Source organism: Dermacentor variabilis, chromosome 9 (assembly GCF_050947875.1).
Source record: "Dermacentor variabilis isolate Ectoservices chromosome 9, ASM5094787v1, whole genome shotgun sequence".
Taxonomy (NCBI): Eukaryota; Metazoa; Arthropoda; class Arachnida; order Ixodida; family Ixodidae; genus Dermacentor; species Dermacentor variabilis.
In genome coordinates, this window is record NC_134576.1 from 131,105,570 (window position 1) to 131,125,199 (window position 19,630).

Sequence of the window (19,630 nt, forward strand, 5' to 3'; positions counted from 1 at the left end):
AAGGAGTGGTTGAAAGTTTTAGTTTGCCCAGTTACGCGCTGAATACTTAAAGCGTTGGAGATATTATGCGACGTACCAACTGGGGTAGCACGTCGTTACATACAACAAGAAATATGTGGCAAAGCTTGTGAAGCTCTTTGGTATGTACATAGCAGGTCATTAAGGTGCCACCAGAATGTTCTTTAACTCGGTTGGAATCAGTTATTCTTAGCTTCTTTTTATCAAAGACGAAATCGTAATTACTGCAGTCTGCCGATGGCAGGAGATCAATCGCACTATTACTCTGTAGAAAATCATGCATACTCCTTTTTGGTGACCGCCCAATTGCAAGAACACCAAATATACGGGGTCGAACACCAGACAAAATGAGAGACAAAACAGGGCTAGAGAGAGAGATACTCGAGACGGGTGTTTATTTGTCTTTTACTGGACTGGCAGGTATCGGTACGTGCCATCTTTTTCTTTTATTTGCTGTACTTTAACCGATCACGTCATATCTTCTGGTCTGTACAAAAGCACGTCACATATGACATGCCGGCAAAGAAAGTTAGACAACGATGAAAAAAAAAAAAAAACGAGAAACGCCGGACTAATTTATTACAATAACAAACAAGCGAAGGCGGCTAGCGACAAATTCGTTTATCGCATCATTATAAGAATGGTTTTTAGATCACACTAGATTTAGACCTTTGTTTCAGGACCATATTGAAGCTCTCGACGATACTTGAAGCACCTGCGGCACTGTCGTCTGAGACGTTCTACGCGCAGTGCCGGTGTCGGTGAGCCAAGACAAGTCTATATGCGTCCTTGCCTTCTTTGCGGCGGCAAAAAGGTCGTGACTTAGGGTCCGCACAAAGTGGGGACTTTGCTTGAGAGACATGTTTTGCATAATTACTTTAAGGGGCGCTATGCTCTCACTGCGACTGATGTTTAGACAGGGATCACCGCGCCGAATGCATTGCTCCAGAATGCCCAAAACCAAGTCGTTGTGCCTGGACGTCGTCGACGGCAGCTGCTGCACCACGGACAGCACAAACTTTTCCGTGTCTTCCGATTCGGCGCCGAAATGCTTGAAAGAAGTGTTGTACGTGTCGAGCAACCGTTCGGCGAGCACCGTCTTGATGTCCGGCCTTTTTTCGTTTACGTAAGCGTTGTAGAGTTGTGACAGGACGGATTTCTTATTGCCAGAGGGGTCATCGTTAGAGCGTCCCGTGTTCTTGAGGAGCCCTTTGTTGTCGGAGAAGGACATGGGCTTCTGGAGCCAGTCCTTCAGGTACCGCAATTCCGACGGGGAGCTGGCTGAGAGATAGTCGTGCGATTTGGGCTTGAGCAGACTGGAACTGCGCTTCCACCTTCGTATTGATATCGAATCGATGTAATTGTCCTTGAGGGTCAGTATAAACTTCGTGACTTGGCTCTTGAGGTCCTTTGGGAGGCCGAAGCCGTCGCGAATTCCCACGTTGCACAGCGCGAATATGAGGTTGTGAATATCACTGGAGCTGAGTTTAGTGCACTCGTGACCTTCGCACTTGAGAGCGAGCTTGAGCAGACGGATCCTTTCCTCCGTCTTCAGCGAGAGCCTCTTGCTGTGGACAAGTTTCAAAAGTGCTATGAACGACCTCACTGCGGGCTGGGGCAGCTTGCCGGCGCCCATTTTCCAGACTTCTTCCAGGTCGTCAAGCCTGAGCTTGCGCTCAGCCTTGGCGACCTTGCGCACCTCGGCGAAAAACTTGCCGAAAAGCAGGGCCTTCTCCTCGTCGGAAATCGTCGGTTCGCGTAGCTCTTCCAGAAAGACGTCGTAGTCGCCCATCTTGTAGTAGACCATTTCGTCGCCTTCTTCGTCCTCTTCGGGCTGCAAGTTGAGCGCTTTTGCGATGTCCAGCATCAGCCACTTCTTTTCGTGGGCCTTTTGGGGGAAGTATCTGTCGACGAGCATGTCGATCGTGTCCATCACATTCTCGGGAACTTCTTCGCAGAGGATTCCAGCGCAGGGAGACTCTTCCACCTTTGTCCGGTTTCGGTCCGCGTAGAGAAGGTGTATCAGGTGTTCCATGTCGGGGCATGAGAGCTCACTCGCTACGCTTTCCGAGATAGATATCATGTAAGTGTTTTCAGAGAGGAGCTTTGTGATTATGTCCTTGTGGTCGACGGCACACAGGAAAACACCGACTGCCTTGACAACGACGTCGTGCGCTATTCTGGTCCCATGCGACTTCAGGTAATGAGCAATTTCATAGGCGACCTTAATCCTCTCCGAAGGTGCCAAGTACTTGCACGATACCTTTATGTCTTTTAAAGCAAGGAGAATGATAGTGTAAGCGTCATGGCTTCCTATCGTTGTAGCTTTGATCAAGAAAGTATGCAGTACAGTGGCGTTAACCTTGTATGTCTTCAAATCGGTCCGTATGATCATCAACAGAATCCTGATTTCTTCAGTCTCTGGAGTAAACAAACTGGGTGGAAGGGTTGTGCTGATGGCTTCTTCGGGCCCCGTTACACCGCCCGTCTGGTATGGCCTTGGAGTGGAAGTGAAATCAGGCGCGACCTTCGTTCCATAAAACGATGGCGCCGTTACTGTAGCTATGGTAGGAACAAATCCAGGAGGCACTGAAACACTGACTGATACCTCTGGGACCACGCTTACAGGTGTGCGAGGAAGACTAGATGGAAAACCCGCGTAAGTTGTGGGAACTGGGGAAGGAGTAAAGGGTTGAGTAGTCTCATGTAGTTCTTCTGATGGAGCAGGAGTTCCTGTCTCAGTTTCAATATTTATTCCCTCAGGGAGTGTGGGCGGATGCTCACTAGAAATAGAAGGTGAACCGAAAGAAAGTGTTGGGACATTTGTTGGAGCACCGGGAGTACCATGGGGGAGCGATGACGGCCATGGCGCAGGAGTTCCTGGCATAGTCTCAGATACTGGGAACCCACTCGGTAAAGTACGGGTTTCAACAGTAAGCGGCCCAGCAGTGGAGGTTAAAGTTTCTGGCATTGAGACGCCTACTGAAAATGACGGTACCGCTACGCTCGGCAATCCCGTTATACCAGATGGTAATGATACCTCAGTTGTAGGTACAGCAGAACCCCCTGACGGAAATGTGGAGCTGGCCTCTCCTGTAGAAAATGATGCCCCGGGCAGGGAAACGCTAACGGTGGCTGAAGGAACCATGGCAGTGGGCTCACCAGGCCCACCGCGTGGCAAAGATACTTCACCTGTCGGAACGACAGACATAGCAGGCGGTAACGTTCCTGTCACTGCTGGATATGATAGTGAACTTGGAGTTCTTTCCTGTGGCACCGACACACCTACTGACATAGAAGGAAACAAGGTTGACTTAAGTTGCGCGTTAGATGGTACAGAAAGCTCGGTAGTTGGGAAAGGGGCCCCGGCTCCACTCACGTGTTCTTCGGAAAACGTTGGTTGTGGGAAAGTCACTCCTTCAGGCACGGATGCGGCCAGTGATACTGAGGGAGCAACTGTCGATTGTTCACTAGATGCACCCGACTGAATCGGCACCTCTGTTGTTGGGAAAGAAGGAACGCCCGAAGGAAAGATTGGCTGGCCCGGTGTTCCAGAAGGTGACATCTGTTTAGTCGGAACAGTGAAGGCTCCTGATGGCAATGTAGCAGTGAAGCCGGGAGTGCCAAAAGGGGGATTTGTGGTTTCTGCTTGGGGCCCTGAAACGCCTACTGATACAGAGGGAACAATAGCTGTAGGCTGACCTGGAACACCAGATAATGGTGGTACCTCCGTGTTTGGTATGCCTGAAGGACCTGACGGGAACGGAGTCGTTAGTTCTCCATGCGGGAAAGATGGTGGACTACTGGTCTGTGTCTCTGGCACAGAAACGCCTACTGATACTGAGGGAACTATGCCTGTCGGCTGACCTGGAATACCCGACGGTATTGATACCTCCGTGGTTGGTAAGCCTGATGTACCTGTCGGGAAGGGCGTCGTGAGTCCTTCCTGGGGGTAAGCTGGACGACTGCCTTCTGTCTCTGGCACCGAAACCCCTACTGATACAGAGGGAACAATAGCTGTAGGCTCACCTGGAACACCAGATAATGGTGGTACCTCCGTGTTTGGCATGCCTGAAGGACCTGACGGGAACGGAGTCGTTAGTTCTCCGTGCGGGAAAGACGGTGGACTATTGGTCTGTGTCTCTGGCACAGAAACACCTACTGATACTGAAGGAACTACGCCTGTCGGCTGACCTGGAATACCCGACGGTATTGATACCTCCGTGGTTGGTAACCCTGATGGACCTGTCGGGAAGGGCGTCGTGAGTCCTTCCTGGGGGAAAGGTGGTGGACTACCTTCTGTCTCTGGCACGGATACGCCTACTGATACAGAGGGAACAATAGCTGTAGGCTGACCTGGAACACCAGATAATGGTGGTACCTCCGTGTTTGGTATGCCTGAAGGACCTGACGGGAACGGAGTCGTTAGTTCTCCATGCGGGAAAGACGGTGGATTACTGGTCTGTGTCTCTGGCACAGAAACGCCTACTGATACAGAGGGAACTATGCCTGTCGGCTGACCTGGAATACCCGACGGCATTGATACCTCCGTGGTTGGTAAGCCTGATGGACCTGTCGCGAAGGGCTTAGTGAGTCCTTCCTGGGGGAAAGCTGGTGGAAGACTGCCTTCTGTCCCTGGCACCGTAACGCCTACTGATGCAGAGGGAACAATAGCTGTAGGCTGACCTGGAACACGAGATAATGGTGGTACCTCCGTGTTTGGTATGCCTGAAGGACCTGACGGGATCGGAGTCGTTAGTTCTCCATGCGGGAAAGACGGTGGACTACTGGTCTGTGTATCTGGCACAGAAACACCTACTGATACTGAGGGAACTATGCCTGTCGGCTCACCTGGAATACCCGACGGTATTGATACCTCCGTGGTTGGTAAGCCTGATGGACCTGTCGGGAAGGGCTTAGTGAGTCCTTCCTGGGGAAAAGCTGGTGGACGACTGCCTTCTGTCCCTGGCACCGTAACGCCTACTGATAAAGAGGGAACAATAGCTGTAGGCTGACCTGGAACACCAGATAATGGTGGTACCTCCGTGTTTGGTATGCCTGATGGACCTGTCGGGAAGGGCTTAGTGAGTCCTTCTTGGGGGAAAGCTGGTGGACGACTGCCTTCTGTCCCTGGCACCGTAACGCCTACTGATACAGAGGGAACAATAGCTGTAGGCTGACCTGGAACACGAGACAATGGTGGTACCTCCGTGTTTGGTATGCCTGAAGGACCTGACGGGATCGGAGTCGTTAGTTCTCCATGCGGGAAAGACGGTGGACTACTGGTCTGTGTCTCTGGCACAGAAACACCTACTGATACCGAGGGAACTATGCCTGTTGGCTGACTTGGAATACCCGACGGTATTGATACCTCCGTGGTTGGCAAGCCTGATGGACCTGTCGGGAAGGGCGCCGTGAGTCCTGCCTGGGGGAAAGCTGGTGGACGAGTGCTTTCGGTCCCTGGCACCGAAACGCCTACTGATACAGAGGGAACAATAGCTGTAGGCTGACCTGGAACACCAGATAATGGTGGTACCTCCGTGTTTGGTATGCCTGAAGGACCTGACGGGAACGGAGTCGTAAGTTCTCCATGCGGGAAAGACGGCTGACTACCGGTCTCTGTCTCTGGCACAGAAACACCTACTGATACTGAGGGAACTATGCCTGTCGGCTGACCTGGAATACCCGACGGTATTGATAGCTCCGTGGTTGGTAAGCCTGATGGACCTGTCGCGAAGGGCGTCGTGAGTCCTTCCTGGGGGAAAGCTGGTGGACGACTGCCTTCTGTCCCTGGCACCGTAACGCCCACTGATACAGAGGGAACAATAGCTGTAGGCTGACCTGAAACACTAGATAATGGTGGTACTTCCGTGTTTGGTATGCGTGAAGGACCTGACGGGAACGGAGTTGTTAGTTCTCCATGCGGGAAAGACGGTGGACTACTGGTCTGTGTCTCTGGCACAGAAACCCCTACTGATACTGAGGGAATTATGCCTGTCGGCTGACCGGGTATACCAGACGGTATTGATACCTCCGTGGTTGGTAAGCCTGAGGGACCTGTCGGGAAGGGCGTCGTGAGTCCTTCCTGGGGGAAAGCTGGTGGACGACTGCTTTCTGTTCCTGGCACCGAAACGCCTACTGATACAGAGGGAACAATAGCTGTAGGCTGACCTGGAACACCAGATAATGGTGGTACCTCCGTGTTTGGTATGCCTGAAGGACCTGACGGGAACGCAGTCGTAAGTTCTCCATGCGGGAAAGACGGCTGACTACCGGTCTGTGTCTCTGGCACAGAAACACCAACTGATACTGAGGGAACTATGCCTGTCGGCTGACCTGGAATACCCGACGGTATTGATAGCTCCGTGGTTGGTAAGCCTGATGGACCTGTCGGGAAGGGCGTCGTGAGTCCTTCCTGGGGGAAAGCTGGTGGACGACTGCCTTCTGTCCCTGGCACCGTAACGCCTACTGACACAGAGGGAACAATAGCTGTAGGCTGACCTGGAACACCAGATAATGGTGGTACCTCCGTGTTTGGTATGCCTGAAGGACCTGACGGGAAAGGAGTCGTTAGTTCTCCATGCGGGAAAGACGGTGGGCTACCAGTCTGTGTCTCTGGCACAGAAACCCCTACTGACACTGAGGGAACTATGCCTGTCGGCTGACCTGGAATACCAGACGGTATTGATACCTCCGTGGATGGTAAGCCTGAGGGACCTGTCGGGAAGGGCGTCGTGAGTCCTTCCTGGGGGTAGGCTGGACGACTGCCTTCTGTCTCTGGCACCGAAACCCCTACTGATACAGAGGGAACAATAGCTGTAGGCTCACCTGGAACACCAGATAATGGTGGTACCTCCGTGTTTGGCACGCCTGAAGGACCTGACGGGAACGGAGTCGTTAGTTCTTCATGCGGGAAAGACGGTGGACTATTGGTCTGTGTCTCTGGCACAGAAACACCTACTGATACTGAAGGAACTACGCCTGTCGGCTGACCTGGAGTACCCGACGGTATTGATACCTCCGTGGTTGGTAACCCTGATGGACCTGTCGGGAATGGCGTCGTGAGTCCTTCCTGGGGGAAAGGTGGTGGACTACCTCCTTCTGTCTCTGGCACGGAGACGCCCACTGATAAAGAGGGAACAACAGCTGTAGGCTGACCTGGAACACCAGATAATGGTGGTACCTCCGTGTTTGGTATGCCTGAAGGACCTGACGGGAACGGAGTCGTTAGTTCTCCATGCGGGAAAGACGGTGGACTACTAGTCTGTGTCTCTGGCAGAGAAACGCCTACTGATACTGAGGGAACTATGCCTGTCGGCTGACCTGTAATACCAGACGGTATTGATACCTCCGTGGTTGGTGAGCCAGATGGACCTGTCGGGAAGGGCGTCGTGAGTCCTTCCTGGGGGAAAGGTGCTGGACTACTTCCTTCTGTCTCTGGCACGGAGACGCCCACTGATAAAGAGGGAACAACAGCTGTAGGCTGACCTGGAACACCAGATAATGGTGGTACCTCCGCGTTTGGTATGCCTGAAGGACCTGACGGGAACGGAGTCGTTAGTTCTTCATGCGGGAAAGACGGTGGGCTACTAGTCTGTGTCTCTGGCACAGAAACCCCTACTGACACTGAGGGAGCTATGCCTGTCGGCTGACCAATAATACCCGACGGTATTGATACCTCCGTGGTTGGTAAGCCCGATGGACCTGTCGGGTAGGGCGTACTGATTCCTTCCGGGGGGAGAGCTGGTGGATGACTGGCTTCTGTCTCTGGCACCGAGACGCCTACCGATACAGAGGGAACAATAGCTGTAGGCTGACCTGGAACACCAGATAATGGTGGTACCTCCGTGTTTGGTATGCCTGAGGGACCTGACGGGAACGGAGTCGTAAGTTCTCCATGCGGGAAAGACGGCTGACTACCGGTCTGTGTCTCTGGCACAGAAACGCCTACTGATACTGAGGGAACTATGCCTGTCGGCTGACCTGGAATACCCGATGGTATTGATACCTCCGTGGTTGGTAAGCCTGGTGGACCTGTCCGGAATGGCGTAGTGATTCCTTCCGGGGGGAGAGCTGGTGGACGACTAGCTTCTGTCTCTGGCACCGAGACGCCTACTGATACCGAGGGTACAATAGCTGTAGGCTGACCTGTAACACCAGATAATGGTGGTACCTCTGTGTTTGGTATACCTGAAGGACCTGACGGGAACGGAGTCGTTAGTTCTCCATGTGGGAAATACGGTGGACTACTGGTCTGTGTCTCTGGCACAGAAACTCCTGGTACTGGGGGCACTATACTTGTCGGCTGACCGGGAATAAAAGAAGGTATTGATACCTCCGTAGTTGGTAAGCCTGAGGGACCTGTCGGGAAGGGCGAAGTGAGTTCTCCTTTTGGGAAAGACGGTGGACGACTTTCTCCTGCCTCAGTCACAGAGACGTCTACTGATACAGAGGGAACAATAGCTGTAGGCTGACCTGGAACACCAGTTGTTGGCACTTCCATGGATGGTATGCCTGAAGGACCTGACGGAAACGGAGTCGTTATTTCTCCATAGGGGAGAGCCGGTTGACTGCCTGTTTGTGTTCCTGGTACAGACACGCCCAGTGATACTGAAGGAACAACAGCCGTTGGTTGACCTGAGGCACCGGATGGCAGTGATACTTCTGTTGTTGGCAAACCTGAGGGACCTGAAGAGAATGGGGTCGTCATTTCTTTTTGAGGCGATGTTGGCAGTGTGCCAATACCTGTGTTTACAAGAGAAACGCCAGCCGATACCGAGGGAACCATAGTTGTGAGTTGTTGTTGCTCAGAGGATGGTCGCGATACCTCTGTAGTAGGAATGATTGACACACCTGATGGAAATGTCCCTGTGAGATATGGACGACTCGGTAACTGTGTGCCAGCTGCTGCTTGTGGAGTAGAAACTGATTGTGACATAGACGGGATGAATGCGGTCGGCTGACCCTGTAATGTCGACGGCAAAGATACCTTAGTTGTAGGTGTTACGGGGACGGCTGATGGGATTATATTTGTACCTTCTGTATATGTAGGTGGTCGGCTGACAGAGTATGTACCCGGGAATGAAACGCCTGGTGAGAAAGTAGGCACGACTCCCGTGGATGGACCCGTCATAAAAGAAGGAAAAGACGTTTCACTTGTAGGGGCAGTTAACATACCGGATGGTATTGTCGCGGTACTTTCTTTCTGAGCGATGGTTGGTGGAGTGCCAGTTATTTCTGGCACTGAAATACCCAGTGATAATGTTGGAACAATGAGGGTGGGTTCTCCTGATACGCCAGAAGGGAAAGAAATTTCAGTGGTCGGTGCGACGGACAGTCCAGGTGGAGACGAAGCGTTGACTTCTTCATGGGGAAAGGATAGCGGCGTGCCTGTGATCATTACTGGCACCGAAAGTCCCCCTGTAACCGAGGGAATCCCTGTGACTGGTTGACTAAACATGCTAGAAGGTAATGATACTGAACCTGTCGGAATAAACGATACGCCGGGTAGGGATGTAGCGGGAATTCCTTTCTGTGTTACCACGGCTGGAAAGGCAGTTTCTGTGTCCGACACGGTAGGACCCATAGAAACGGAAGGCATAAAATTCGGTTTACCTGAAGCACCGGTTGGCAATGACACTTCTGTGGTTGGCATTACGGAAGTTCCGAGTGGCATGGCGGTGTCTTCTTTTTGAGCGACTGACGTTGGGGTGCCGCCTGTCATAGTATCAGGTCCTGTGGCGGCGTTCGAAATTGTCGGGATGGAAGCGCCAGGTTCTTCGCTCGGCAAGACAGATGGCAACGACATTTGGGTTGTTGGGAAAACGGACGCGCCAGGCGGGAATGTCTCCGGTATGGAAATGCCGAATGGAAGCGATGGAACTGCTTCGTTCGGTGTAAATGACGCGCCATGGGGCGAAGAGGTTTCCGTAGTTGGGATAACGGAAACTTCAGACGGAGATGCAGGTGAGGCCTCTTGGTGGGGCATCGACGCCACGCTAGGTAGCTGCGCCGGCGAAACGCTTTGCGATGTTGCCGGCACTAGGCCCGTGGATGGTGATGCTGCTTCGGGTGGCATTCCAATCTCAGTTGTTGCCGCAATCGAAGCGGTTGGCAGAGAGGGACGCGTGGCTTGTTGCTGCGGGAACAGCGGGAACTCTGTAGGGTATTCGGTCGAAGCTCCTGGGAGCGGTGTTTCGGGAAATGTTGCACCCTCTTCTGGAGTGACGCTGGGAGAGTATTTCAGGGTGCGCAGGGTGGTTGAACCGACGCTGTACCAAGGAATCGTTGCTTCCGTGAACGGCGTGATAAGGGTGGTGGCCGGGGGCACAGTGGTCACCCCTGCGAGTAAAGATGCATCAATAAGCGGATCTCACGTAACACGTGTACATGCACCATCTCTCAAAAGTATTCTACAACTCAGCGGATGATCGAAGCGACTTTAAGCTGTCTAGCGAAACTGACATTGCATCTCCGGGATGGCATGTTCACGATGGCTGTACAGAGAAAAGCCTTTTAACCAGGTTGTCGGGACCCAGAATATCCTTCGTTATGGCTGATCCCTTGTTTGTAAACATGGCGTCCATTAGTGCACGAATTAAGTAAGGCAGAATCAGCGTAGTACTCGTAGGCATCAAACACTCTTCCGACGATGCAGGCAGGTATACTTCCCACGTCGCCCACTACTCCCCGCGTCTCTCAAACTGTCGCATGCGAATTGCGGACCCATCCCAAGAATTCTAGGTACCATAAGGCATCTTCCGCTGCGATGCGACGTTATGCTGTCTGCAACGCTGTTCATTCGCATATGCGCGGGAGCAATCCATTTTCGAAAAGAAAAAGGCAGCGTGGGAATGCGCCCATACACATTGTGCACGCACCAATGGACCAATAATGGGTTAGCTCAAATATATGTAATACATTTCATAAGATCCGAACGAATCCAGCTGTGAGAAGCTATAAAGCCGATGAATTAAGGGAGATCTGTGGTTTAGGCAGGATAGGCAAGGAGGAGGAAGGTAATGTCTTTTGCGATGCGGTTTAAAAAAAAGAAAAAAAAGTTTTGAGACTGACTGCTCTGAAGAGAGTAATTTATTCATGTGCATTCAAACACTGCCACCTTTGAAATGGCCCCTCTTCAGAAGCAATTCAGCGATCCCACCGTTCCTGCCAATTCGCGGACATGTTCTGGAAGTATATTTTCAGGAACGGGTCGGACACCCTTCTGCGATTCCAGCTTCATTTAAGCAATGGTGTCAAAAATGATGACCTTTGTATGGGCCTTTAATTTTGGGAAATAGAGCGAAATAAGAGGGAGCGAAACCTGGCGAACTTCCTGTCTTTCCCGTCGACGGTCGTCACCGTAGCAACGAAACTTGTTTCTACGGGTGCGACGACCCTGCGACGAAGCTACAGTCGCTGCAGTGCAAAATCCCAGCGTTTCAACGAAAGAAAAAAAAAAAGAAAGCCATGTTCGCAGTTCGACAAAGTGCACGCTTATCGTGTTATGCGGGCATTCACGGTATATAGTTCATCAAGAACTCGTCCTGAATGGCCAGACCATGAACAGCTAGTTTTACTGCCAAGTTTTAGCCCGCGTCTGAGGGAGGCTGGATGCTGGACGACGAAGATGCACTCTGTCACAAATCATCCATGCGTGTCTCTCGCAAGAAACAACGTGATTTCTACCCTTGTGAGATAAATCTTTGTGAGATTTGGCTCCCGCTTATTTCATTCTCTTCGCAAAATTAAAGAAACACAGCTTGCAAAACTGACTTCGTGGCACGATTGCTTCAATTCAAGCTCGAATCGCAAAATGGTGCTCAACTTCTTCCGCAAAGAAGACGTATAAGAATTCGCAAACTGGCGGGGACAATGGGGTGTGCTGCTGTAGTGCTGCGCAAAGGGACTATTTCGAAGCTGAGAAGGCGTTCGAAGGCGCATAAATAAATCACTTACTTTGAGATGGAGCCAGTCTCGAAACTACTATATCTGGCATCACCAGGTGTCTCCAATTCATCACCGGTAGGCACAACTTGATGATGATGATGTTGCCTTATTCAACGGCACAAACAGACTGTGGGGGATAGTCCACGAACCGGGTGGCAATATGATATAAAAAAAAGCAAACTTCCTCAAATGAAAACGACTCGCACTTCCTTTTCTTCTCGACCGCTCGCGCGTACCTGCGCATTTTCACTCCTTCCAACATCGCGGAAAACAATGTAACGTTTCCTGTACATTGCGTTTCGTCCGCTATCCCGTTATTATTTTTCATTACGGGTGAAACTGCAATTTTTAAAGCGAAACTCTTTTTTTTTCCCAGTAGGCTGTTTCTGATTGTCGGTGTGCTATGTGTGAGAGGCAATTTCCTTAAAATTCTGTGTAGTCTATATATACAAAAATAAATCTGGTATATTGTTCCAATTCAGTTCCAGTTTGAGGTAGATACAGAGAAAGAGAGAGAGAGGTTGGACTACAAAGAGGAGGAAAGCCACGCCGTCCACCGAACGGCTGACCCCTGAGCATCGGTCAGCAGTGCGGGAAAGGAGAAACAATGGAAAGATAGAGGCAGGAAGAGAGTGCCCGGAGCTGATAGCTATGCTGGCATAAGATGCTGCGCGAACGCTACTCAAAACAAAAGTTAGAGTTTTATTTTCTCTTTAGGTTTTCTTTTCCATTCGTTTCAGACTTGAAGTTCTCTTTTCTGTCGCGCTTAACTTCAGGATTCAGGCTATCCCTAAATTACAAACTTACAAATTTCCTGCAAACTTCTTTCTGACGGAACCTACTGCACCAAAAGCGGTGCCGCGTCGTCAAACGGCGACAACTAACATCGCGGCGCTACCGCAATAGCAGCATGGCCTGGAATCACTCCGGTTGCCGGATTGGTGGCGCCATCTGGTTTAGAAAACCTGTACTTTGGTCGCGTCGCGGTACAATTCAACAAGGGCGGATAGCAGTGGTGCCCTACTATATGAATTTTACCTAACTCTTCGACGTTTCTGAGTGCTTTTAGAAAGTTATTAAGAAACGCGGGATATTTAACGCACTGTCGTCTGCGCACCCAGATTCAAAATGTCGTTCGTTCACTCACCTATAATGCAGTTTAGGCTCGTTTGAAACAAAATGCCCCGCACCCCAAAATACAGTGTGGAAAACGAAAGTTGCATACCAGTGGCAGTGCAGAATACGCCATGACATTCGTCATTCGTTAACTAGCATTAACTGGGAATACTACACGTAATTATCTGGGACGCTCTTAGAAATATGCCTGGCATTACTCGACAACTATCATTGCTTAAGTTGAACTAAAACACGTGCGAGGCTTGTAGCTGACAAACTATTGCGAAAAAAGTCACAAATTAAAGCTAGTGCCATATTTTCTAACCATTATTTTCATTCCATTTCTTTCTCTTTGTTTTTCTGCTCGGTCATTAAACCGCAGGAAACAACGACTTGACTGTGATTGGTCACTGAGCCTCCTGCATCTTTCTTGATCGGAAATAAACATTATTATTATTATTATTATTATTATTATTATTATTATTATTATTATTATTATTATTATTATTATTATTATTATACTCCGCTTATTCTCGCCACGATCGTTCTCCAATATGGTGTCTAGGGTGACGTCAGTATACCATGCTCACTGCCGTAGGTAACCCACTTCCACGGAGGATGGAAAGCCCTGGAGAGGCGCCTGCTGCCCTACCGGCTGTGTTAGAAAGTGCTCGAACCGCGCGAGACAGACTCCAATGGGCGCTGCTGCTCACTGTGCAGGTTCAACGACATGGCGCCTAGGATGACGTGAGCAGAAGCTATCTATACATAGAAGGCAACGACACGAAGGCTAGAGGCTTCTCTCACAGCGCGCGTTCGCCCCCAAAAGTTTTGCTTCACACGTGAAAGAACGATATGGAGCCTACAGGAATGCGTCATGTAATTTCATGTAGCATCAAGACTCGCACATTTATTTTGAAAAGTATGACCTTATTAGTTTATGAGAGGCGTCCCGGATCTCAGCTTATTTAGGACCGAACAAGCGCTGCGACGCGTTTTTGCACCAGCAGCTGCCGACGAGAATCGACGAGAATTGACGAGAATCGACGAGAACCCTTGCACTATAAGGTCCCTGGTTTTCTTTCTTTCTTTCTTTCTTTCTTTCTTTCTTTCTTTCTTTCTTTCTTTCTTTCTTTCTTTCTTTCTTTCTTCTATAACCCATAGAGTTTCCTACTAAAACTACTGGAAGGAACTGTGGCGCTGCTATTATAATGCTACCGCGGAAATTATGGATAACACACGGATTTGTCAATAAGCTTTGTGTTTGCGGCTCCAGACGACCTTGTTGCGTTACTTATTACGCTTTATCTGACTTTGATCGGCCAAATTTCTATGCAATCCAATTTTCCTAAACGCAGAAAGACAACGAAACTCCGCGCACACCAAGGGCATTGCAAATTGTTGCACTTACAACAAAACGATTTGTTTTTGAAGATGATCGATTTGCAAATTTGCAGAAAACTGTCAGAGAGAACTCTGACGCTGCGAATGTTCAGCTCTTTTAAAGGAATCATAATTGGCCCATGTTTATTTCTCTATTTCATGCTCGTGGCTTCAAGCGTTCGCGTGACGTAATCACTGCGAATTGTGTCATTTATGATGCAATGTTTCGCTGAAAATGACCAATTTGCGGAGTCGCGAAGTCATTTTAGGGCCGAAGTACAAAGTTTCTAGCCAAGTCCATGTACCACTCATAAATAGAGAGTTTTAGGTTAGGGGACGCAAGCGGCTTGCGTGCGCAAGAACTAGGGGTGACGGTACTGCGCATGCGCAGACACTGACGTAGGGGGTCTGCGCATGTACAGTACCGTGGTCCCTAGTTCTCGCGTAAGGAAGCCACTTGCGTCCCCTAATCTAAAACTCTCTATTACCATGCTGACTTGACCACCATAGTCGCAGCTCCAATAGACACTAGCGCCAGATTTTTCCTCTAGTGATCTTTGCACGAAACTCTATGCTAGGCGCCATGACGTCACAGAGAATCAGTCTGCATGTGAGTCCGCGTCAGGATATGGCAACCCGGCTGGCGCATACCTTCCTCGAGGAATGGGGTTTCGGTCATCGAAGATTCCGTGGTTGGTATGGTCTCCCACGGTGACAGCGTCGTTGTTGGGTGTTTCCTCTCGAAGGCGCACTTGTCCGAACCTGGACAAAAGGAACGGGCCGAGAGCGCTTGGTCCCGAAAAACTGCCAGCACGATACTTACCAATCACAGAAGAAACGCTTATGTAATCTGTATTCCTTTTAATTCAATGGTGTTGCGGCAGCATTAAGAGAACCTGTCCCTCCATAACTATCTTTCGACATCCGCATGACTTCTCCTACTTCGTGATCGTCTGTGAGTTGTGACGTCAGGATCTAGTACTTCTGTCTGACTCTGCAATGCCACCTGTGGTTAGCCAAACTGTAACAGCACATCGGCTGTTTCTTTTTATATTTCTCGCACCTACAAACGACACATATACCTTACACCCATCGCTAATAACGCAGACCTATAAAAACTATCGTATGACACGTATGACACAGGGGCCACATGTCTAATGATCCATCAGAATGAGTGTGCCATTGTGACAGAAGGTGTATAAGCCTTGAGTGTATTTAGATATGGGTCTTACTTCTCTTAGTGTCCAATTCTCATCACCATGCTTAGCTCTGCAAGCATCGTACGTCGCCTTCGGTCTCGTAACGTACACAGCTAACAGCTACAGGCGAAGAGGCTGTGTTCGTGTCATCTGCAGCTGCTCCTGACTTGATAAACTAATAAGACAAGCTTCGCGTCATTCAGATTCCAACATTGCGTTGGGTCTGCGTTTCTTTCTTTCTTTCTTTCTTTCTTTCTTTCTTTCTTTCTTTCTCTCTTTCTTTCTTTCTTTCTTTCTTTCTTTCTTTCTAGCGTGCACAACACTGTGCAACTTCCAAGTGTATACGGACGCAAAAAAACTCGAGAGTGCACTGACGCGCCCTCTAGAAGGAAATGGGCACGCTCAATGTCCACTGCCACTTTACGGAAACGCGGCAGGAACAGGGCGGACGTCGATCGGCCGCATTATTTCGTTTATATACGATCACTGCCCGTCAAAAAGCACCGGGAGCGCTCCTTTCATATAATATTCGCGGCTATGTCACGGGCACATATATAACACAGCGATCGGAAATAAATCACGCGACCGCGACTGCTGGGAGTCATGGACGCGAGTCAGTCGCGATCTCGCCGTTATACGGGCTTGTATTTCGTCGTAAAGAAAGGCAAGGTGTGGGCTGTGTGTGTTTGGTGTCTGTGTGTGTGCGCGCGCGTGTGTTTGTAGGGGCGTGAAAGAGGGATCCTGGAAAGGGCGGAGGCCGTCTTCCTTCTTTCCTACACATGCGGGGGCGAACGATTTGCGCGCCGCGCGATGGGACACTTCGGTCACGCGCGGCTCGTATTTTAAGAGAGATCGTGGCTCACTTATGTCAACCCGTGCCGAAGAGGTGGAAAGAGTTAAAGGGAAGGGCAGGGGGCTGACATGAGACAAGAGCCGCGAGGAGAACGCTCTCGTCTCTGAGGCCTCGCTTACGCTCGTCCCGCGTCGCACAGCTGTGTATTGTTTTGTTTTGTTTATGTTTTTGTTAGTTTTTTTTTTACTCGAAGAAGACAGCCCCCATCCTGCACCGAAGAACGCCGGCTGCACAGCATCTGCGCGTCGTGTTATATTAGGCGCGTCACTCGCGGAAAGTCGGCCCCGGCGTGAACGGCGCTGACAATTCGTCCGCGTATTCGAGAAGTCAGTCGGGTTAATTAAGTGCCATCTAAGCGCCAGAGGTGAGTCGCGGGCTTCCCGGCGGGCCCAGAGTGCGATGAAAAACGGCCCAGACTGAACCTGCCCATCCTTGCTCCCATTTACTGGGAGCATTTCGATTAATTTGGGCTCGCGTCATTTGTATGAAGTCAGACCTCTTTAAGAAGATGTGTTTTTATCCTTGCGCGTGCGCTAATTATGGCAAACACTCACGTACACACACAAGAAGTTCGCACGTTTCGCGCGGCTCTTAACTTTAACCAAGTCTATGTGCATTTCTTTCTTCCCGCTTTTTCTTCTTCTTTTCTTTTCTTGGACGCAGTCGTTACATTTTGGCGCTGGAATTTAGGTAGTTTCAAATTGTCGAGTATAAGAACAGTCCCGACCGAGAGGACGGATGACTGGACGGAACAAAAGAACGTGCTCTCGATCTCGGCAGCGCTGGTCTCCGCAGCCATTGCTGTGCTTCGCCTTCGCTTTCCTTCGAATAAATGTAGTGACGGAGGGAGGCACTGCCTATCGGCCACTGGCGTCTTCCTACAGAGCACTAATCATACAGACGTAACAAAATAAAAAATGACAAAACAGAAATTGCTCAGAAACCGTCAGATGTTGATCGCCAAAGCCAGTCGATATAGGTTCCCGATAGAACTGCTGAGATATGCTGCTTGGGACATTTATTGGCTAGCTCTACTGCTTTGCGAAAATAAGAACGCTACGAGGTGCGTGGATGCTGAGACATCTCGTTGTCTGGAGGGTCGGCACCCGTTACAAGCCACATTAAAACAGTTTCGAGGTAAGATTTACGCTGTCTCCTTGATCGGCCCAACCTACTCGGCTAGACCAGTCATCCACGCAAATTGGGCGACCGGGAAGGGTAAGAGCCAAAGAAAGCTAGGAAAGCTAGCTTTCCACCCGTGCTTATTCTAGTACTCTGCCCAGGCTGTTTCCGCTACCGCTTCACCTCTTACGAAGCCACACCATGTGGTCCCATCAACCTTTCCGTAGTTTCAAACGTCCGAATGTGAACGTTAAAAGTAAGTGAACAGCAAGAAAAGTAAAAAAAGTCGACGTTGCATACTGCTGCCTCGCTCGAAAGTGCAGCTGAAGGAGTTGCTGGCGTCCTTTCCATCTCGGAATACAACAGCGGCGTAGTTGTAGGTCAGCTCGAGGCGCTGCCTCCCGGGCACGTTGCTGTCGCAGTACCTGGAAGACGTTCAAGAAAACGTAGTTGTCGTATCGGCCGGCCTTTAGAGATGCACAGAATAGAAATGTGGAACTCCGTTTTTATACGGATAAATCATGTTCTTTTAAAACTGCATTTTCGTTATATTTCGCGCAAATTGCTTACTGGAGGAGAAAGTGAAGGCCGGAACTTATAGTTTCGGATTTCGCGACAGAGCGCCAGCGCGTCACTGTGACGTCACAGATTTCAAAGTACTTTTCGGTAGCTCGCCTTTCATAGGGCGGTCAGATTTATTGTATCTTGCCAAGCTCAGTATCTGACTGCTTTTGAGTACAAGGTATCACCCGCTCCCCCCCCCCCCATTCTCATAGACAAATTATCCGCCAATGAGTTAATTACCGATAAAAGAAAAGAGAGATATAAACAGCCGTCAAGTAGTTTGTGACCGTAATCCACACGCCTAGGCCTGCGAAATGAGAAAATTGAGATGCTGCAAGCTGTCTACTAAAGTGATACTAATATGCAGCGTTCATGGTAAAATGTTATGATACATAACAAAAAAGTACATTAGTATATTTAACTTTCATCTTTGTTTCTTTTTTGTCGTCCATACCCAGAAATTACGCATTTGTGAGCTCAAAAATAAACTTTGAATCATGAATGGTGCAACGAAAGTTTCCGTGACTAATTTGACAAGAAGAAATATTTTTACTTTTGAAACAAGCAACGCTAATCAAACGTGCGTGAGGTCGGGGGGGAGGGGGGGTCTGACAAGGTGATTGTTATGTATCATACGCAACTATCGTAAAGTGCGTGTAATTTGTGGCTAATTGTAGGTCTTGTTCTACGTCCTACGACGTCACATTTATTCGTAATTGAAAATGGTGCCTTTAATTTGGTAAACAATTTATGTGCGTGTGTGTGTTTTCGTGTTCGTTAAAGCATCTTTCTGGCGTTCCGAATACCTTATAATTCTTGTCATTAGGTGAAGCTGCTATGGAGATATTGTCAGAAACGACCAAATCTCTTTTCTTTTTTCTTGAGGGGGGGGGGGGGGGAGGGCAGAACATTGGAATCTCTTACATGTGTACTTCCACATAGCACTTTTCTCGCTAGCGCTGTCAACGTAATGCGATTGTTCTAGAGTTAAGGTGTACAATGAGGCTAATAGTTCTATAGATCATCCGCGTAAGCCTTCACACGACACAACCCAATTGAAACCATCTCTGAACTGCTGAGTTGCGCTTACTGTCGGTCGTTTATCTTCAAGTAGCTGTTGGAGCAGTCGGGGCCCGACTGGATGTTGAAAGCCGAACAAGTGACGATGACCTCAGAGTCTGGTGGCGCCTAGAAGAATTGGAAGTCACGAAATTGGCAATATAATAATAACGCGAAACGCCACTGCCACGCAGCCTTCAAAGCCGAGCACCTCAAGGGTTAAAATCGTTGCTTCTGAGCCTGGCATCCCATAAAAGAAGGCCAGTGTGTGCGGACAACATTATTGCCTCACTATTAACTCGGAATACCATTAGGCTCACCAAATTATTAGTTTATTTATGCACAATGTATATATGAAATTCCAAAT

At 49.6% G+C, this 19,630-nt stretch overlaps 1 protein-coding gene across 2 annotated transcripts in view; it reads right to left on the bottom strand.

Moving 5' to 3' along the window:
* Positions 1 to 402: 402 nt before the first annotated feature.
* Positions 403 to 19,630, bottom strand: part of LOC142557515 (uncharacterized) — a 115,319-nt gene continuing 96,091 nt past the window's right edge. Inside the window, exons 15-18 of one of the 2 annotated variants that reach the window (XM_075669424.1) lie at positions 19,295 to 19,392; positions 17,941 to 18,065; positions 15,118 to 15,228; positions 403 to 10,359 (exon numbers count right to left, since the gene is read on the bottom strand). In XM_075669424.1, the coding sequence (XP_075525539.1) occupies positions 695 to 10,359; positions 15,118 to 15,228; positions 17,941 to 18,065; positions 19,295 to 19,392 (9,999 nt within the window). In that variant the 3' untranslated portion in view covers positions 403 to 694. Of the gene's footprint in view, positions 10,360 to 11,976; positions 12,037 to 15,117; positions 15,229 to 17,940; positions 18,066 to 19,294; positions 19,393 to 19,630 lie in introns of those variants that run through there. The other variant, XM_075669425.1, reaches the window with a different exon arrangement.